Source organism: Physcomitrium patens, chromosome 14 (genome assembly GCF_059467195.1).
Source record: "Physcomitrium patens ecotype Gransden chromosome 14, ASM5946719v1, whole genome shotgun sequence".
Taxonomy (NCBI): domain Eukaryota; kingdom Viridiplantae; phylum Streptophyta; class Bryopsida; order Funariales; family Funariaceae; genus Physcomitrium; species Physcomitrium patens.
The window spans coordinates 11951908-11974306 of record NC_143423.1 but is presented as its reverse complement, the minus strand read 5'-3'; the positions used below and the strand labels follow the sequence as shown (position 1 = coordinate 11974306).

The 22399-nt window shown below is 30.9% G+C and overlaps 2 protein-coding genes across 9 annotated transcripts; one reads left to right on the top strand and one right to left on the bottom strand.

Annotated features, from left to right (window-relative positions):
* The first annotated feature begins 653 nt into the window (after nucleotides 1-653).
* LOC112291797 (inositol-pentakisphosphate 2-kinase) lies at nucleotides 654-5700 on the top strand. Of its 2 annotated transcripts, XM_024539699.3 has the most exons (10): nucleotides 654-891; nucleotides 1742-2033; nucleotides 2152-2370; nucleotides 2598-2751; nucleotides 3061-3104; nucleotides 3311-3421; nucleotides 3897-4272; nucleotides 4567-4901; nucleotides 4990-5076; nucleotides 5364-5700. In XM_024539699.3, exons 2-10 carry the CDS (start codon nucleotides 1854-1856, stop codon nucleotides 5385-5387), a joined length of 1530 nt encoding a protein of 509 aa, XP_024395467.1. In that variant the 5' UTR covers nucleotides 654-891; nucleotides 1742-1853; the 3' UTR covers nucleotides 5388-5700. The 2 variants fall into 2 exon arrangements, with proteins under 2 accessions (XP_024395467.1, XP_024395464.1); XM_024539696.3 differs by lacking the exon at nucleotides 5364-5700 and having other exon boundaries at nucleotides 4990-5317.
* A 2107-nt stretch (nucleotides 5701-7807) lies between these two features.
* LOC112291745 (protein DETOXIFICATION 16) lies at nucleotides 7808-10731 on the bottom strand. Of its 7 annotated transcripts, XM_090255892.1 has the most exons (4): nucleotides 10148-10492; nucleotides 9815-9938; nucleotides 9405-9706; nucleotides 7808-9299 (listed from the first exon to the last, which is right to left on the bottom strand). In XM_090255892.1, exons 3-4 carry the CDS (start codon nucleotides 9693-9695, stop codon nucleotides 8208-8210), a joined length of 1383 nt encoding a protein of 460 aa, XP_090112018.1. In that variant the 5' UTR covers nucleotides 9696-9706; nucleotides 9815-9938; nucleotides 10148-10492; the 3' UTR covers nucleotides 7808-8207. The 7 variants fall into 7 exon arrangements, with proteins under 7 accessions (XP_090112018.1, XP_024395362.1, XP_090112017.1 ...); XM_024539594.3 differs by lacking the exon at nucleotides 10148-10492 and adding an exon at nucleotides 10499-10731 and having other exon boundaries at nucleotides 7808-9706; XM_090255891.1 differs by adding an exon at nucleotides 10499-10729 and having other exon boundaries at nucleotides 7808-9938; nucleotides 10148-10258.
* Between the last annotated feature and the right edge of the window lie 11668 nt (nucleotides 10732-22399).

Sequence of the window (22399 nt, the reverse complement as noted above, 5' to 3'; positions counted from 1 at the left end):
TGTATACACCAAATATTATCATTGAATTCTTTATCATTTTCTTATTTTTCTTAGTCTATCTGCATTGAACTACATGTATAAGTCTAAATACATTATAATATATATATATATATATATATATATATGTGGCTCAGATTACAAGTACATTGCAAATTATTATACACACACCCATTACGCCTATAGACACACTCAAGGCCTCTAATTGGTTGATCTAAATCCCTTCTAACTTTTCTCTATATAGGTCCCAAACATCTTTCCCTTCTTCTTTATTCTAGCCCAAATTCTACTCCTTTCTTCCCTTATCCTAGGTTGGAACAAAAAATAAGGAATCTGGATCATCAATCAAAGAATTTGGGTGTGTGTATAACAATTTGGGGTGTGCTTGTAGCTTGAGCCTGGATCAACCCTGTCATAAAGATTGGTAGAATATGAGGATTCTGTTTGCCTTTCATAAGTGATCTTTAAAATAAAAGACAATTTATACTTTCATTTAAAGGTATCCTCTTACGGATAAATACACTTTTCGAGACATCACGTCCGTCAAGACGGGGCCTACAAAGTGAGTATGTGGGGCCCATAACCGCGAGCACCTAGCGCTGCCCCCCCCCCCTTGCAAGCTCTGTCGCATCCGCAGTGCTGTACTTCAGCGACGCCGCGAATGTGCGTCCACAGTAGCTTCTAATGGCAACGCAGTGGGCGAAATTGATTGATTGATTGCTTGATGGGTGCGAAGAAGCATTATGTTGTGTTCGGAGGTGGCGCCGCTGGGCTGGAAGACTGGTGGCCATGGGTCAAGTTGCATTCGCTCTAGGGTTTCATTTTTGCGACGAGTCGAGACTGTGGCTGTCTTCTTTGATTCGCAACCGTATCCGCATCAGTTGCTGCATGCAGGTTCGTTGTCCTGGCCTCGTAGTTCGCGGCATACTGTGCCGGCATTGGAATTTGCGCCTCGGTATGAGCTCCAGGCTGTTGTGGCTGTTGATGCCCTCTCAGAAAATTTGAGCAGGTTTTGTTTTGGTAGCACGATTGACGCTCCGTTTGTGGTTTACAGCAGGTTTCCAGGACGTCTTTTTTCATGTGGTTATGACGTCTTTTTTGTCGCAGTTTTGTTGCGGTTGGATATAGAATGTGGCAATGATGTGGCAAAAATGGTTACATTGCAGTATTGTTGCCTCGCGGCATCGTCATTTACATTCCTAGTGTTAAATTTCATCATCCAGTTGTTCAGGAAGGAGTTGCAATGAGTGCTTAATTGTTGTCATTGTTATTTTCGTAGCGCATTGGCCCTGTGGTGTCTGGTCGTCGCATAGAAGTGAGAATGACCAAGGCATCAATATTTTTTCTCCCTTTGTTTTCCTTGTGTTTACAATCGTGAACTTGCTGAGTTCTCTATTGGACTCATCTAGCTTGCTCCGCTTATCGTTGCGACTGGAACTGGTGAAGTTGACATGCAGCACTGTCGTATCTTTACCCGATTATTTCCTCTTTGTGGTTTCAAATTTTGCATTTAGTTTAGGATCCATAATTTGATCTACTCGAATGACTGCGTAGAAGGAGAGACGGAAACATGTCAGAGCTCTGCGCCTCATGGGCACTGCCAATGGAAGGAAAGATAACGAGGGACAAAGTTCCGAGTGGTTGACACAGAGTCTGAATATTTCATTTTTCCAAGACAAAATTCAATCGGTGCTTCTGTATATTGCCTCTACAACTTATTTATTTATTTATTTTCCGGTTGTAGATTTCCGAAGCGACTGAAATCAGACAAGTACTTTGAGTACAAGCGGATACTTTATGAAACAAAATCGGCGTTTGTGAGAAAAGGAATATCTTTTCCGTGAAACTGTAAAGAAATGCCAACATCCTGTCCCTGCCATGGCCCTGAGGATCCTTTTGATGGAGCTTATGCAGCGAACAAACTTGAAGAACTGAAAGAATTTGAGTTGCATGAAGAAGACGCAGAAGGCTGGTTATATAGAGGTGAAGGCTCTGCCAACATCGTATTAGCCTATCATGGCCGTCGACCTTCATTTGTAAGTAAATTTTCTCATTTCCCATCTTCAAGCCGGTTGCTCAGCCACCTTACCAGGTATGATGGAGGTAGCCACTCACATTGAGTATTGGGCTCTATTGATTGATTTGGCGCAACAGATCGGCAGAGTTTTACGGTTACGCAAAGCTTCCAAGAAAGATGATGGAACTCAGAATCAAGTGAAAAAGGAGCCCAAGCCAGTTTTGTCCGAGGAGGAGGCAAAATTGTGGAGAGAATGGCCAAATATGTCGAAGGCAACTACATCTGCTGCATTGGCACATGTGTTCGCCTGTGAAGTCATGCAACCCTTACTTGGGGAAGATCACGTCGATGCCGGGGTATTTTATCTTTTGATCACCTACTTTCACCTATCGACTGCTCTACACGAGGAAGTGTTTTCCGAGAGGACGCTGTTCGATTTGGTCAAGTGATGAAAAGAAATGCTGTAGAAGAAATACATAAATAACCTTCTTGAAAATTAAGCAATTCGCAGAGCAGCACACAACTGTAACAAAGTCGTGTGCCTTGCACTTGGTGCTGAGAACATGTGCTGGTTTTTGTGTAGCTTCTCGTGTTTCTGACTACGGGCTTCTTAGAAGCCGTAAGCCGAGATGTACTTGCTAAGCAACGAGAATGGCGAAGGAATGATTCCAAGATGGATATGACAGCAGGTGTTGCTCTTTTGATCACAGATCATTCCTTATTTCCTATTGTCCCAGGTGAGTAAAGCTAAGTAATTGTTTGCTATAACCCTTTCCCTGGTCTCAACACTTCGTTAATTTTTTGCTTTGTTTTGTTTTTTGTTTTTGTTACAGTGAAACTGTCACTTATGCCTTTCCAATTTTCTAGATTTAATTTGTTTATGGTTTAATTTTTAGGACAGAAAGGCAAACCAAAAACTAAAAAATAGAGAAATATCTATTTTGTTTTATGTAAGATCTTGTTTATATTATATGAAAACGTGCATTGAGTGGTTCATATTAGTGTACATTCATACATCCTGAATTTGGCCACCTTTTTTGGGGCAGGAAGAGTAAAAGATTTGCCACAAACCATCACCATCGAAATCAAGGTGATAACGGCTTTCATCTTCATATGCGCGCTTCTTTTGGGCTTCGTATTCGATCTTAACGCATGTATGTAGTGATTGTTAGACATCCTTTTAGTGTACGCTTGTAATTGATTCCTAGAAAGCGAATGTAATTTTCTTAACCACATTTAGTTACATGATCATTCAATTGTTAGCTCAGCAGAGGGTGGCGATCATGAATTTTGCAGCCGAAATGGGGTTATTTGCCAGATGCTGCAACAATTTCTGAAGAGAATAGTGTAAAAAGACACGTGACACGTTTCGCTATGCATCAGCACCTGAAGCTTCAGCAGGGGAAGGTTTGCCCCATATGCATCCATTAAATTCATGTTAATTGCGCAGGGAGGTTATGATCTGGGAATGGCTGATCAACCATTCTCTGCGTTTGGAAATTTCCAGTGATTCTCCACTTGGAGATTCGCCATAACATCCCTATTTTGTGTCTTGCTAGATGATATAATTCATCCTAAGTATAACCAATAACTAAGTCGGAAGTTGAAGTGCCTGTAATGACTGAAGCAGCTCTTGCGAAGTCAACTTTGTTCATTATGCTCTTTACATACTTTTCGTTACATACTTACAGTTGCACTAGAAAGGCCTCCATTGAAACTCAGATTCTTTTTGTTTTGTTGCGTGTAAGAATCACGGTTGTCCATGTAAAGCTTCATGGAAGGAGTGGTGGGATAATTTGTGGAATATAAGCCTTTCACGTCTTTATAATTTATTTCCTCTTTCTGGGTTGCTATCGTGTTTTCTCATCTACTTCATGATCAGATAAAAACCATGAGCAAGTACTGTCCTTTGGACCTTTTCTCGGGCAACGTAGAGGGAATTCATAAGGCTCTCGTTCAGATGTTTGAGACACCTCAAAACAATATCCGGATATTTTTGAAAGGAGTAGAAATTTTTGGAGGTCCTGAAGATGGAGGTTCGACTAATGAACTTATGGTCGCTTTGGAGGAGAAACTTGGAGCGGTGATGGTAGCTCCGGAGGGGGAACGTGTACTTATATTTCAGCGATTGGTGGCAAGCGTGCTAAACAAGAGTAAAGTACTGGACCAGTTGCTAAGGTTACAGAAACTGGATACCTATGCAATTGAGGGCGCAAACTTGGCGTATAGCAAGTTTACGGGGATGACCGATGATGCAGGTCTGTTGTCTGCAGTATGTAGTTTCTGTCAGGTGTAGTGGTTGTCAACGTCGCAAAGCAGTGAAAATCCCTGGTTCAGAAATCAGAGACTTTAAATAACATGTAGCTAGAATATTCAGATAAAAATAGGATTTGGTATAACGTTTTCTCTACAAGGATACCTATAGACTGCTCCTTTGATGTGCTTGAATTATATCAGTTGTGTTACGATGCTTAGGTTCCAGAATGAATCAAGCAATATCTTATATGGCAGTGTATCTAATGTCACCAAAGCTGTTTGCACGTGCTGATCAGGCGCAGATGACGAATCAGAGGCAGGTTCAGAAGAAGTTGGAGCTGAGATTGATTCTAGACCGGTATCTACTGTTGGGTTTGGTAGGGTATGTATTGAGAATCTAGCTTTAGAGCCAGAGGACACACAGAAGAAAAGAGACAAGGCATGGATCAAATCTCTGTCCTGGGAGGAAAGTCGCTGTGTAGTTCGGAACTTTCTGATTGCGGCAACTGCCAAAGATTGTGGCATTATGCTTACATTACGGCCATTGTACAATGAACACGGAACACCATTTTCCGTACCTTCAGCTTCTGTTGCGACGTGCCCAACAACAGGCCAACAGTATGTTAGCAAGGTAGGTGATATGATACCTCAAAACTCGCCAAATTCCATCACCTCAGAAATTTCATTTTTTGCTTACTGATGCTTTGATGTATTGGCAGATTGCCTTCTTGGACTTGGATACGAAGCGACTAAAAAAGATACCAGTCTATTACTCGCTTGACCAACAGATCGTAGACACTTACAAGGCATGTTCTCAACAACTAGCTAAGCTACTCTAAGACGTATTCTACACAATTTTTAGCATCTATTAATGCCTTAGAGTTTCCCTCGACCTTTGATAAATCTGATGGAAGATGCAAGCAAATGATCAGTTCTGTTGTATGTTCTGTGTTATCTTTCTGAAAGTAACGCAGGATACCTGGAGATGTGATCCACTACATGGATTGAAATATTACGGTTTATGAGCTTTATCAATTTTACATGGTTTCTAAGATGTGAAAGTGGCCTAAAGCTCAAATGTACTATTTTGCAGAATGAAGCACCTAGACATATGTAACCGATTTATCTTGTTCGAATGACCCAGGAAATATGCGCTTCTTTTAATGATTTCAGAAAAGTGGAAGGATTTTCGCTGCATCCAGTCTTGAACCTTCAAATATGTCTTCATTTGCCTTAACATCAAGATTCTTGTGTAGTTTAATTTTCCTTAGAAGGCATTTTCGAAGTTTCACCAAAAACTATGAAATTGATTTGCATGTGTTAAAGAATGGAGATGGACTGAGGTACTGGTGTCTACCGTGAGTGTCACGGTTTTCTTACACGGTTGAATTTAAAATTGAAGCAGTTCAAGCAATACATTCACATCTTGTACCTGTGTCCAAAGCATAATAGACGCAATGTAACGTAAGCTAGGGGCGAGCCACTGCAGTAAGGCCCAGCATTATACAGGACAGAACGTGCACAGATTTGGGTGGCACAGTAGGAGAATTGGTGGAAAAAAAGTATCTAAAGAATAGAGACGCGGATGAGAGAGTCAATTTGTAATTCAAAGAGAATTCATTGGAGGATACACATGCCTAGTAGGAGAAGAAAAAGATTTAAAAAAAAAAAAAAAAAAAAAAAAAAAGCATCTCAATGCAGTGCCATTGTTTTTAGGTTGTGTTTATATATATATATATATATACATATGTATACATTTTTAAAAAGGTTTAAAAAAATGCATATATATTGTTATTTTTGTTTATTTCTGTTTATTCTTTTTTGGTCGTAATGACAATAATTCTGAATTTGACAGTAAAAGTGCAGTAGAAAATTACAATATAATGGCATTGCTATTTTTATTCTATTGTGTTTGTTTACTTGTTTTTGTTTTATGCTTTGTTAAATGAATTTAATTTTTTTATAGATTTTTTTTGCACTTTAATATGGATGTAAGAAATCATTAAGGTAGATTTTAACTAAATTATTATTTGTGTTTCAAGTTTTTTATTTTTAATAAAATAAAATTTTATTTATCCTAATATTCATCAATTGTATCAAATTTACAATTAGATATGGTAATATATAATTTAAAGTCCTACACAACTAACTTATATAATTTCTTGTATTATTAAAGTTGTTAAAATCAATTAGAATTAGATAAGTTTTTTTAATAAACAAATGAATATTGAAGAGATTGAAATATTATAACTATAGTTACCTTCACAATTTTATAGATTATAGTTGATTGCATTGCCCTAGCAAATTTAAAGGACTTAGTTTTAGACGTATTAATCAATGATTTTTGAAATTAAATCTTTGATTTTTATCTATAGCATTAATGATATTTCTATTTTGTAGTTCATATAATTTTTTGTATATAATTAACTAATATAATGAAATATGTAAGATCCTGACTTTGTAATATATATTATTTTAAAATATTCTTATAATAATTTCACTTGTTCTTAATAATACACTAGGTTTCATTCAACAACTTTACTTCTTTTAAAAATTGAATTAGAAGAGCTCCATAAGAGTATCAATGTCTATTAGCTAGCATTGTAAAATACTTTCAAAACAAAAAAAATTGTAGAAGTTGAGAGTAAGAAATACAAAAAGACATAGCTATTAGAAAAATATAATTCCTATGAATGAAGATAGTTTTGAGAGATAAGGAATTAAAAATACAAAATCTTGAATTTTAGGTAAAACTAGAACAAATGTAAAGTAAAATACTAGGGTCGCCATCAAATAAAATTAAAATTAAAAATAAAATAGTAATAAGAATTTTATTTATCTTAAATATAAAAGAAACATAATTTTTATTTACTTAAAAACTTTTATTAAATTTATGCATTATGGTCTATAAATAATTTTTGGTCATTATATATATATATATATATATATATATACATGGATTTGCACTAATTTTGTAGTTACTATATTTGTATGTTATTATAATTTTTACTTGTGTCATATGCTTTCTTATAGTTGTGTTTATTTTGGTATATATAATATGTAAATGTAAAAATTTATTTCAAATATTTTTAAAAATTATTAAATATGGTAATAAAAACTTTGGTAACATACATATTAGCCACCATGTGTAATAAAGTGTTTGATTAGAATTATAAGACTGATTTGAAGACTTATTTGTACCTTGTTTTAAAAAAAAAAATGACTTAAAAAATATCACAACAATCATTTTTCATAAATAAATATATTTTTCAGATTCATTGTTATATTCATATATTTATTATTTCTTATCAAAATGATTATTTGAAATTAAAAAAAATTTATATGATAATTTGTTAAGAAAAGCTATAATATTTACAATTCAAAGTATAAAAATAATAGTTAGCTGTTTTGAAACCAATCTTGTAACTCATTAATTGCATAATTATAGTAATTCTTGTACGTGCAATTAAGTTATTGATAATAAAGATAAAATAAAATAATTATTTATTCTTATGGTAAAGAGAAGAGATGGAGAAGTATGCAAAATGATGGATTTGTTGGGTGATTATATAAACTTGTATACTGCATATATTCGATATTGCGAACACATTGCAGACTCTATGTATTGGCTATAAAAGGAATACTTCCGTGTGATCTTGGGTCGCTCTCCCATGTCAACCGTGTGGCAGGATTTTGATCCTTTCAAAATCTGGTTTTCAAACTCTACAGAATTTTGAAAGTATTTCGCCACTCAGGGGATCAAATATGAAGGATCAAACACTACGAGATGGAAGGGAAAGGCATTAGATGTGTCCAGAGTTCCTAACCTGGTCGAGTAACCAGCAATGTGTCTTCTCCTGGTAGAAATAATACGTGTTGGATCTATCAGAAATTCACGCCTGAAACAATTCTCTCAAGGTTCCACGTGCTGAAGTGATCACTCAATCAACACGTAGGAATCCTCCTCCCTGGCCAGCAAGGAATTGGAATCTGAATTCTTAGGTTGGTTAGTTTCAGCAGAAAGCTTCGTGGGGCCACCAACTCGGTTAACAGCGTCTCGCGCTTGTTGCTCCCAATTGGTGCGAGCAGTGGCCATGGAGAGAATAAGCACCTGTGTAAGGATTCCACCCAACATGCCAATCCAGAATCCAAAGTCATTGTAGTGGTATTTAAAGGCCAGCAGAATGCCAACAGGCAAGCCCACAACATAATACGAGCTCAGATTGGTGACAGCGCCAAATGTTTGCCAGCCTCCTCCTCTTACCACCCCTGACAAAACTCCTTGGATGGAGTCCACACAAGACAAGCAGGCCAGAATCGGCATAACTTGAGAAACATAATTGGCAACCTCTGCGTCGGATGTGAAAAGCCAGCCCCACCACATTCGCGCGGAAAACAAAAAGGTGGCAACGGCCGAACCTTCCAGTGCGGCTAAACAGAGCGAGACCGCTACTGCTCGTCGAGCAGCATTAGGATTCGAAGCTCCGAGCTCGTTTGACACCCGGGTACTCGTGGCTGCTCCCAATCCATACGGAATCATGTACATGAGGGACGAGGTTGTCAAGCAAACCGAGAGAGCGGATGTCTCCAGCTTCGGATTTGGAAGGAGGCCCGAGAAGATAACAAGCAGCTCGAAGGACCAGTACTCAAAGCAGACCATGATGGCGGAGGGGACTGCAAGCGTGAAAAGGCCCGCGAGGTCTTCGAAAGCCTCCCGAGATAACCCAGTCCATGTCTGCTTGCAGTGGGGCGAGAACCTCACATAGGTAGCCAGAATTGTAACATTCACCCAATTTGAAACGCTTGTAGCAATGGCAGCGCCTCGGAACCCAACCCCTAATTTAAATATCATTAGGTAGCAGAGAGGTATGTGGAAGAAGCACAATGTGGTGAGGGAGGAGAAAGACATTACAAAAACGAGGCTCTGAGCTTGCAGAAATTTCACTAGGGGTTGTATCGCCGCGTAGGCAAACAGCGATGGAATCAGGAACCGTGCGTACTCTCCAGACTTTTCAGCAATCTCTGGGTCCTGGCCAAGTGCAATCAGGATATTGGTCATGTTCCACCAGATCGCAGCGACTGGTATTGCAGTGAGAAAAAGGACAATGATTCCTCTCTGAAGGTAAATGCCCACCATCTGATAATTTTTTGCACCAAATGATTGTCCGCACAACGTCTCCAGAGCACAACCCATGCCTACCAGCAGACTTAAACCAGAGACGGCCGCGAAGGACGACGCTAACGCAGCACCAGCAAGCGAGAGCTCCCCCAGGTGTCCCACAAACATGACGGACACGACGAGGAGAGAATACTCGAGAAAATTTACAGCGATCATGGGACCAGCCAACCATAACTGTTTGCTGAGCTCGGTCGTGAACAAGCCTCTGATGCTCTCGCCATCCCTTCCACCGCTGTCGGCGGACATATTGTTCCCCCCTGCGACGATTACATGAATGTTACCATCCTTTTTGGGATTTTCGCTGTTTCCATTATCAATGAGAGGTTCTATATACGAAGCATCTGGGTCCATTTTGTCGGCCTCACACTCAAATTCTCAAATCTCAGAGCTCAGCTTCGAAACGGTAGACCTCAAACTCGATACTGTCTTGATCGGGGCGGCGGTGATGACGAACAATCACCACTAACGCCAATTCATCTCTTCAAATTTCTGCAAACAGGACAGCAGGTTGGATAAGCCTTCAAAACTGTCTAAGCTCCCAACTCCACCTAAAAATGTTCTCGCAAACTCCGATTCTCGAATCAACTCGCTACAATTCATCAAAGTGCAGAACTAAGTCCAGTTCTAAGCAGAAGTTGGGCGCCACATCCAACGCCCACATGATTCCTCGGTTGAAGAGAGGCCGTCAGTCTGCCTACCCAGAGTTTGCGGACACATGAAAAACCCTAGAACTCGTCTTCCACCAATTCTGGCAACGAACATTAGCAAACTCATAGCAATTCACGACGTCTGACAAAGCTCGTCACAAACTGCAAAGAAGCAAGAGCAAAATTCACCGCAGCGACCCCAGCTTTTGAGTAAACATCAGCAAAACCAAGGGACCTGCACAGCTTAACAAAGGACAATAATAACAACAACAACAACAACAACAACAAAAACATCAACAACAATGTTTTTCTCTGAACAGCCTGAGACTGGTCAGTGATTGATCGAGTCAATGTTGTAAAAGAGTGCAGCACTTTGCGTAGGAGAATGCTTTTTGCGACTACCCAAAAAGGGGTCCTCCCGCATTGCTGCTTGGCGACATCAGTAATAGAAGGAGATGCTGTGCAACACTCTCGGTCAAATGCACACCGAATCTCCTCCTCCTATTCTTCGTCCTCATCCTTCCTTGACTTTGATGCGCATTGCAGCGCCTTCGCAACATGTGCACAAAAAGAAAATTCGCTGGGTTCGAAATTTAAGGCGCTGCTCATTTGATTCGGAGTCAGAGTCAAAGATGTCACCTGCTAAATCTCTCCGACAAAATCAAAACTGGCAGAATCCAAAGTGGGTGAATAAGAAAACATTATTTGAACGAGTAGTTTGATGTTATTGGTGTAAACAGACTTGATCTCTTTACAAATACCTGTTTAAAATAATTAAAAAAATCTGTATTGTTGATGGCCTTGTACTACTCTTGATACAACTTGGTATCAATGTACTTTATAATTTGTCAACGATATTAAAGATATCAAAGATACAATTATATCATTGTACTTTAGTTAGTGCTTTTCACAAAGTATGCTCTCTTTTCATTTTGCTTCTCCTTCTCAACAAAAATTATACATAGCCAGGTCCCACGTGGACAGTATATGAATTTTTCTAAGAATTTTTCTACCCATTTACTTTGTTTTTTTAAAATAACTATATTAAAATTAGTATTAGGTTATTCAACAAAAAAGTATAAAAATGAAAAAAAAAATAATGAGATTATAGATAAAAGATAGCATACATATTTACTTTTATAAGTTTAAAATTTTAAATAATATTACTATCATATATTTTTTATTATACTAATTTTTATTTGGTTTTATATCTTAAAAAATTCATAACATATCAAAACATAAATTTAAAGAAATTATATGGATATATATATATATATATATAGAGAGAGAGAGAGAGAGAGAAAAAAAAAAAATGTTAAAATGACCCATCCTATCATGAACAACAAGGAAAAACTAAGACTAAGGTCAAACTCAAGAAGGTTGAGAATGAAGAAAGTGGGACCAAGAAACAAAATAGGTAGTAGTGAGAGCCATAATTGTAATGATGGTTTCAAGTGATGATCCATTTTTTAAATGATGGTTATGATAGGATAAATATATTTAGTAAATAAGTGAATCATTTTATTATTATATATAAATTAATAAAAATTTAATATTTTTTTAAAAAAAAAATCAATAGAAGTTTTATTAACATTACAAAATAATTCATAATTATCAGAAATTTTTTTTGGAACTAATATTTATTTCTAGGTTGCTATAATGATGGCATTATATTAGCCAAAAATAAATAAATAAATAAATAACCAAACAATAAAAATATAATACATACAATTTTTCTAAGAGAGTTCCATACATAAATATATATATATATATATATATATCCAAGATATAAATACATATGTAAAGCCTTGTTATCTCTAAAAGAAATGTACTTGAATTACTTTGTACTATTTCACCAAAATAAGTAATATTGAAAGGAATTTTTTGGATAGAAAGATATGATGTATCAATTTTATTCAAATATCCTTAAGGATGTTATTGAACTTAATAATAAAGATATGTAATGGAATCCGTGTTAAATAGGAAAAAATTATATCAAGAATATTTCCATATGGATTTACCTTATTGAAAAGTAGTTTGTATATTCTTATATTTTATTTGTTTAATTGACAATCACGTATTACAAATATCAGCATTATTAAAATCAATAATTGTTGCTTAAAGAAAATGTTAAAATTAATTTAATATTTGATACTAAATTATTTCACTTAGCTACAATAAAAATAAAAATAAAAATCATAATTATTTATTATTATTATAATTATTATGACACTAATAGTTTCTTTAGATATATTTTTTGCATTTGAAAATAATTTTATATTTTAAATCCATAAAAAAAAACATTAAATATATGCATAAGCTAGTAATTACTTATATAAATAGATAGAAATAAGTAAAAATAGGTAAAAGTAAGTTAATTCTATAATATCTTCTATGAAAGCTTCTTAGAAGCTTCATAGACGTTGCTTTGACTTTATAGGTGTCTTTAATTGACTTTTTGGATTAGAAACGTGATCAATAAGTTGGCCATGTACCACATATATTGTTAGCTTGAAGATCAAGCTAATTATGCGGCCCACACATAGTAAAATTTACCTTATAAATCAAGGCATGTGTCATACAAAGTCAACACATATTGAAGGTCATATAGAACATTGCCACATAGCCCTTAGTTAGATAGTATATATAGAGACAAGAGTGAAGCCCTCTTCACTCTTGTCAACTCCTTTCTTGCTTCTAGTCTAGTTTCAAGAATATTAAGTTTTCTTGTCTTTTGGAAATAAGCCTTTCTAGTTTCTTCTAATATACATACTTTCTTATTTTTATTTTGTCACCCTTTCTTTGACACGGATTTTATTGGTTTATGCATCATCTTTTAATTCATGTCGTTGACAACACCATTCTTGAAATAAATCCACAATTGCAAGAAGTTTTGTATTATAAATCTCATAATTGATCTTGGCTACTAAAAACTTCTTAGAATAAAAAGCTATGAAGTAGAGCTTGTTATTTGCTTCCATTTGTGAAAAAAAAACACCTATAGAAAAGTTTGATGTATTTTTTTACATAAAAAATATCTTAAAGAAATTGATGCAATATAAAATTGGTACAAAAATAAATATTGTCTTCAAGGCTTCAAACAATTCTTTGCCTACTTTATTCTACTTAAGTGTGTCTTTACATATTAGATATATAAGAGAAGCCCCAACTTGAGAAAAATTATTGATAAAGTTATTTTAATAATTGAAAAATTTCAAAAAGCATTATATATCTCTCATTATTTTTGAGATCTTTTAATGTATGATAGTTTGAACCTTCTTAGGATCCATCATAAGACCATTGATTGAAATGATGTATCATAAAAAATCAACTTGAGTGGTGTAAAATTCACACTATTCCATCTTGGCATATAATCTTATATTTCTTAGTTTTTGTAATATAAGACAAACATTAACTTTATACTCTTTTGTGTTTTTAAAATAGATTAGGATGTTATTTAAATAATAAATAATAAAATTATTAAGAAATTCACAAAAAATATCATTCAAGAAATGTTGAAAAATAGCTTGTACGTTTGTAAGTCTAAAAGATATGACATTATATTCAAAATATCCATGCATAGTTCAAAAAACAATCTTCCATTCATCTTTTTTTTATATAGAATAAGTTATATACTTTTGTGGGTCTATTTTTGTATAGATCTTTGTTTAATTGAGTTGATAAAAAAGACTTGAAATCATAAATAGGAGATACTTATTCTTAATAGTGATCTTGTTAAGTTCTTGATAGTCTATATACATTCATAGAGCTCTATCATTTTTCTTCACAATTAAGATAGAAGCTTCTAATAGAGATATCAAATCACATATTAAGTTCTTAACTAAGTTTTCATCAATGTACTTCTTTAAAGTAGCAAATTCATTCTATGATAAGCTATAGATTAGTCCAAATGGTGATTGAGATTCTTCTTGAAGATCAATTAAACAATCATAAGGTTGATGCTTTAAAAGAATATCTACATTTTTTTTCTTTAAAAATATCTTAAAAATCTTGATATTAGCTAGGAATATCACTTGATACTTTTTCACCATCAAAAATAAGTATGCCATAAATAAAAAAAAAAATGATCTTTTTTTTGCTGCATACATGAAAGTTCTTATATGTACTAATAAGGATTTGGATGTACTAGATTTATATATTTCTACTTGACTAAAAATATTTTTTATTAAACTACTAAAAAAATTAAGATTACAAAAAATTTAATTTATTTAAAGATTATATATTTTTTAACCATGATAATCTTACAATAATTAGGTTAGAAGATCTTATTATATTAAATATTACTATGCTATTATAATCTTTAATTATTACATTTAAAGGAACAATCCTATGGATAATATCTCCAAAAAATAACAAACGACCATCTATGACTTTTACATGTACAAATTTAGTTTTTTAAACTAAAGATATTTCTTATTTTTTGACAAAGTCTTTTTGAAAAATCATAAAAGAGTCGTGAATCTTTTTCTATTAAAATTAAAAAATAAGAAAGAACACTTTTAGATAGAAGTGCACTTATAAATTCAACTTGAATAAATATTTTAGGATATTTGAAAGGATGTAGCTTTAGATATAATTTGGCTTATTGTAGAAATTGTAAAATTTTTGATCTTCTTCTATTAAACTTCTTGAGCATATTAATCATAGTCCGCATTGTACTTATAGAAACAAAACTTCTTAGATTTATTTATAAAATTGATTTACTTGCTTCTTTTAATTACACAACTTCATGACATAGACTTTGAACTTCTTCTATAGACAAAGGATTAGTACTTTTATGGTTGGCTCTAAAAATACATAAAATTTTTACAATAAAAGTATTGACAAGTTGATGAAGATTTGCAATAGTTATTTTTTTATTCTAACTTCTGTTAAATGTAGCATCTATGATTTTTCTTTCTATTTTAAAAAACTTAATAAATCCACAAGTCAAATTAAAGGAGGATAATTTATAATCTTTAATAATAAATAAAAAAAATTATAAAAAAGAATAATTTGTTTTTTTTAAAAATAATAATAATGTTAGAAAAGTATTTTAAGGTAGATAATTCACAACCTTCAAAATACAATAATAAAAATAAAATAATCCATTCACTTCTAAAACACAATAAAAATAATAATTTTGCACTCTTGTCAAACTATTGATGACATGAATCTCAAAGAAGAAAATCCTCAATACATTCTTATGTTATTGAAAGAACTAAAAAATTACTCAAAGATGATATAATATTAAATTAGAATGGCTATTGCCCAAAAAAAGAAGACTTAAAGTCTTGAAAGAAGACAAAAGACTATAATAAGTATTGACAAGAGTAAAGAAGGCTTCACTCTTGCCTCTATATATACTCTCTAACTAAGGGCTTTATGGCAATATTCTATAAGACCTCCAACATGTATTATTTTTGCTAGATACATGTCTTAACTTGTAAGGTAAGTTATCTATGTATGTGCCACATAATTAGCTTGTTCTTAAAGCTACTAATACATGTGTCACGTGGCTAATTTATTGACCAAGTTTCTAACCTAGTAATTATCTACAAACACATGTAAAATCAAAGCATCATCTATAAAGCTTCTAGGAAAATAATCCAATTTTTTTTATAAAATTAAATTATTTTTATGTATTATTCTTTAATCATAAGGTAATTATTAGAATAAATATATATATTTTTGGCAGCCAAAAATCTTGCAAATACAACAAAGAAGTTTGATACTTTTCATCAATGACATCTATCAAAATCAAGATGATGGATAGTAAATCTTTATTATAAAAGAATTACAGTTTAAGAAAGATTGTATTCAACCTTCTAACTTTGTTTATAGTTTCTATATATTTGGAGTACTAAAGAGAGAAAAAAAATATCAACTAATAGATTCAACTAAAGAGCCATTATTTGCTAACTTATTAGATTAGATATTATAATTATCATAGCTTTCAAGATGACATAATTGAAATGAAGACCTTTAAAAACAAATTTTTTTTTTGAATAGGTTGCAAGATACAATGAATCTAGTATCATGACTTTGGAAGAGACCTTTGATATTTGGTGATTTTATTTGAAATAGGAATGACTCTTGATGGTATTATAATTTATTTTTTAAAAGAAGTTATAAATGCCTTAATAATAATTAAATAATAGGATAGTCTTCCTACCCTAGAATAAGACATTATTAATGGCTAAGAAGATTAATCAACTACCTTCAAAAGAAACAACAATTAAAATATGTAACAAATATAATTTGCTGCATCTTAAATTTTATCAATATGTAATCACCACTCCTTGTGGAACTTGTCTCTAGAAGGAAGAATAATATGACAAACATATTTATAAATATTCAAATAATATGAATAGATAGAACTAGATGAAAGCAAGTTATTTTAATAATATCTTATAGAAAAGCTTCCTAGAAGCTTTAAAGATATGATTTCACCTTTATACATATTTATAGGTGATTGATAGGTTAGAAACTTAGCCAACAAATTAGTCATGTGTTCTATATATTGGTAGATTGTGGTACAAGCAAATGATGTGGCATATATATAAGAAACTTGTTTTATAAGTTAAGACACATATTTTATAAATAAGAAACATGTTTGAGGTCCTTTAGAATGTTGCCACATAGTTCTTAGATAAATAGTATATATAGAGGAAAGAATGAAGCCTTCTTCACTCTTGTCAATTCTTTTCTTTCTTCTAGTTTAGTTTTAAGAATCTCTAATTTTCTAGCTTTGGACAATAGCCATTTCAATTTTTTATTAAATATTTTTAGTTTCTTATTTCTAATTTTTCATCTCTCTTTGATTGATTTCTCATTCATTTATGTATCTTCTTTGAATTCTTGTCCTTGATACATTCTTACTTTCAAGCAACAAAATACCACTATATAACATATCTTTCATACATAAAATTATATGCCTTATCTTAACAATAAGTATTGTAGGCATCTTGAGTAGGCATCTTGAGTTGCAAATTTATAAAATCTTTGCAATTGAAGTCAATAAGTTCTACTACAAATACAAGCATATCATAGGATATTTTGATATTGAGCAATAGATAAGTTTTCTATAGCCATAAGCATGGCCTTTTTAAATAACTTTACTTGATCAAATAGACATTAAGTTGAAACATTAAGATCATCCAAATCTACAACTAGAATTAATTTTTTATATATTGAGCTTAGTAGGATTAATTTCTATCTTTACAACAACTCATATGAACCATAAAATGTTTAAGATTTTTATTTATTAAAAAGATAACCTATTGTTATGGACATACATATTTATCCTAATAATTACCTATATAATATAAATAGATAGAAATAAATAAAAATAAATTAATTTTAAAATATCTTCTAGAAAATCTTCAGAGATGTAGTTTTGTTTTTATACAGATCTATAGATAATTGATATATTAAAAACTTGGCCAAAAAATTAACCACGTGTTGCATGTATTGGTAGCTTGTAGTGTTAGCTAAAAATTTGGCACATTTATGAAAAACTTATCCTACAAGTTAAGACATATATTTCACAAATTAGACATATACTAAAAATCCTATAGAATGCTACCATATGGCTCTTAAATAGATAGTATAGAGACAAGAATGAAGCCTTTTTCACTCTTATCAATTTTTTTTTTGCTTTTATTTTAATTTTAAGGATCTATAGTTTTTACTTTTTTTAGCTATAGCCATTCTAATTTCTTTTTAATATATATATTTCTTTATTTCTATTGTATCATCTTTCTTTGAAAAAAAATTCATTTGTTAATTTGCCTTTATTAAGTTTTGATTCTTAATAGATTAATAAGAATATACATATAATATTAAAGCTTTGTTTCTTCTTGATTAAAAATAAGTTATATATATTTTTAATAAGACATAAGTATATTAGAAATTATGGATTGTTTACTTCTAAATTGATATTATTTTTAATTTTTTTTTTGTTTTTCAATTCTTTTTTTGATTTATCTTGAAAAATATTAGATATCTTTTTTTTATTGAATAATTATGGCAAAGCTTGCAAAAATAAAGATTGAAATGATAGAAATATAAGAATAATTGAGAAAATTAATACTTGCTATACAACAATTTAATTTAATTTCACAAAAAATAATAAGATTAGTAAATATTGAGGATATAGAGATGATTGGAGCTACTTCAACATTTACACCAAATCATGCTTCTTTTCTTATAATGGAACATTATTCAAGCATTAGAGAACCAAAAATTACTTGGTCCAAGAAGTTTTATGGCACAAGATCAAAATTTTGAAGATTCACCAATTAAATAAAATTGACAATTGAACTTCAATCCTAAAGCTATTCAATTCTAAAATCACAAGATTTATTGATATACTTCTTTCAAATTTTGCATTATCATTGTTTTCATCAAAATTTTGAATGATATGATCTAATATTGGATAATTTAGAGATTTTTTTGGAAAAGTTTTGATCCATATATAGAAAACATGATACAATTTGTATTGCAATAAGTAAGATTTATATTTTTTATTCTAAATTGGTAAATCTCAAAAATTATAAGAGATGTCTAATATTTTTTGGAATTTGCAAATAATAATTGGATCTTCATTAAGAACATCTCTCAAAATGTAGCTCCATTTATACATTTGACTTGTAAAGACAAACTTAAGTAGAATCAAAAAAGAGTGTCATGATATAACATAGCTAATATGTAAAAGAATAATAAAAAAAATATATATCATATTTTAAAAGATATAATTTCAAAATACTATAGCAAATCATCTTAAAAATATAGATAATAGTCAAAAGATAATAAATTGAAAGTGCAAATGCTATCTTTTTACAAAATAGGCTTCTATTTATTTTGTAGAGCCATAAATAAGACAAAATAAGATATATTTGAAAAATAAAGAATATAAGCATATGTAAGAGAGAATTAGGAATTAATTTTAGCAAAAAATCATATCAAGAAGACAAAAATTGATATCCAAAGAGGACCAATTGTTAAAATCAAACATTGAGGCATCAAATTGTATACTTTTAATGACTCTTAGGTTCTTTTATAAATCAAAGAGTGGGATTTGGAAGAAGACTTTATAGGATATTTTTAAGCATTAGATTTCAGCAATTTGAGCTTATAATGATTTTGTAAGAAATTTACAAAATCAAGGTTGTTTTGAATGACTCTAGATTTTGTGAAATAAAATAGGATTTATAATTTGGGCAAAACTTACAAAATTTAGACAAAGATTAAAAATTATCTAAATTTTATAAGGTTATGAGTAATATTGTGCTAAATAAATTTCACCTATAGATCTATAGGTTTATATAGATCTATAGGTGAAATTTTGTGAGGTTATGAGTAATATTGTGCTAAATAAATATTATTAATTTGAAGTTAATCAAATAGTTGGATTAACAATTATAAAAATTCTAATTAATTAAGATCTAAGAAATTAGATTTTTAAATTCAATAAGATTATTTATATTTTTTAATAATTTTTTAATTGAAAAAAAGTGATTTTTATTAGAGCTAATAGTTTATTTGACTGCCAATACTTATAAAAAAATTGAGAGTAAGTTAATGGTTCAGTTAAGAGTTATTGCTACTAAAAGATCAACATTGAGATCAAAGATGGAAGCAAGTTGATACCTGAGTGGATTACAACATTTTTCTTTCATTTTGTAAGTTCAATTCTCTTCAAATTTATTGTGATTTTTGTTAATTAAGAAATTGAGAGGTGTGTGAAATTTTAAGTAAGATAAAAAAAATTAATCAATAAATATTAAGGTTCTAAAATTGTTGTAAGGTTGGTTTGAATTGATTAGCTTTTGGTTAGGATTTGTTTAGGAATTAATTAAAATTTGATTTAGGATTTAGAATTTGATTATAATTTTATTTATAATTTGATTATAATTTTATTTATAATTTGATTATAATTTTATTTAGAATTTGAGACCTAATCAGAATTGATTTAGTGTTTAGGATCTAATTAGGATTGTTTTAAGATTTAGGATTTTTTTAGGATTTCTTAAGGATTTTATAAAGGTTTTTTAAGATTTCTATGTATTTCTTTTATAATTTCTATAAAAATTTAATTAGACTTGATTAATGTTTGATTATATTTATTAAGCTTTAATTGCATTTTATATATGATTTTATTAGAGTTGTTAGGACTTATTATTATAATTTTCTCATATCTTCCATAATTACATATCCAGTATATTCTCAAGCAAAATTTCACATAATACAACATATTTCATGAACTTGACATAAAAAGCTTAATATAAAAGGTATTTATATTATTTTTTTATTTATTTAAATTATGGAGAATGAAAGCAATTGAATGGAAGGAAAGGCTTTTGATGGTGCTTCAATTTATGCTTCAAGTAGAGTTGAAAGTAGAATTATAAGCAGGAGACAAGATATGTATTTTGATTCTAATTCTTTAAGCATGTTTGAGGCTTTTGTCTTATTCATACAGCAACAATAGTTTAAAGATTGCAAAGAAGATATGACAAACAAAGCATTAGAAGCGGTTATGGACAAAATTAATTAATTTGAAGCAAAAGATATTACAAAATATTTAAGATTTTATGTAAAAGAAAGAAAATTGAAGTGTGTTTAAAAGAAGGAGATGGTTCAATTATTTGAAATGGCTATTGCATCAACGATATGAAATTTTATAAGATCCATTATAGGACATTTTAGAGGTCCATAGGAAAAATTGTCTCAAGCATTAAAAGATGAATTGTTTTAGAAGATACTGACATAGTTACAAATAAGTTATTTTATGAATGGATTCAAAGGCCTAAGAAGGATCTTTTAGCAATGAAATTACCAAAGGAGTTTAAAAATTAATATTCTTATTTATTGAAGAAAGAGAAGCAATTATTGGATCCAAGTAAAGTAGAGCTTTTTTTTAAGTGGTTGATAGAAAATTGTAAGAAAAGTTAAAAAAACTTACTTGAAGATAAAAAATAAAAAAATAAAAAAATGAAGGATTGACAAAAAATTGAAAAGAAATAGAAGAGGGAATAGAATTTCTTGCAAAGAGAGAAAGAAAAAAAGATAGTATAGGTATTCAAAGACCATTGCAACTTTCTAAAGAAAAAATACCTACTATCCATCCTATATCTATTATTCAATCTTTAATGTCTACATCAAAAAAAGAAGAAATTGGCATTGATGAAATTATACAAGGAATAAGAAATTTGCAAAAAAATATTGCAAAATTGGATGCAAAGAATCAATTATGAAGAGTATCAACAAGATAAAACTTAACACCAAAAGAAGATATAGTCTATAGGTATATGTGGTGTGATAGCACAAATCATTCAAGAAGAAAATATGAGAATTTTATAGACGTGTAATATATATATATATTTTTTTTTGAAAGATAATATGATATACTTAAGAGAAAGTAGAAAAAAAAAAATAGAGACAAATTTTGATAAAAGAAGAATGAATGTGTTTGTCGAAGATGCTTTTAAAGTGCATACAATCTCAACCAATAAAGCATCAACATATTAGATAGAAGTAAATCTAGACAAAATTTTAAGCATAAATTTAGAATTTCTAGAAGAATCTATTTTTTTGTGGTCAAATGCAATGAATTATCCTAAATAATATATATAATAGAAATAATTTAAAACATGTTGGCAATAATATTTGGAAAATTATTAAATATGATGATCTAATAGATGGCTTATTAGTGCATGTTCATATTATAAAGAGTCAATATAAAGTATTAATAGAAAAAAAATAAAAATAATGAAGGGCCATAAAAAAAAACTAATAGGAGAAAAACAAATACAACAATAAAAGAATGCTATGCATGAAGAGAGAATAGAGAATATTTTTACAAAAGAAAGAAAAATTATGAAAGAAAAAGAAAAGGCTCCTACTTAAAAATTACAATCAAATATTGCAGCTACTACAAATTTGAAGAAATTATTGGAGGAGTGTGATAGTATTATTCACCCTTCAATCCAAATTACAAGATGGCCTCAATTAAGAATTGCTTATAATTGGTGGAATAAAGTGGAAGTAATAAGAACAAAGAATAAAAGAAGAACAACACAAAACAATTGAAATAAGTGTAATTAAGCAATTATACACTATAAACTAGTCATAGTCTATTTACTAGATTTTTATCCAATAAAATATAAAAATAAATAAAAAATATATATTTTAATAGGTAATTTTTTATCTTTTCAATGACATAAAAAATATGTAAATCCAAGTTACTATGAATAAGTTATGATAGATTAAAGATAGAATGTAAATAATAGACAAGTT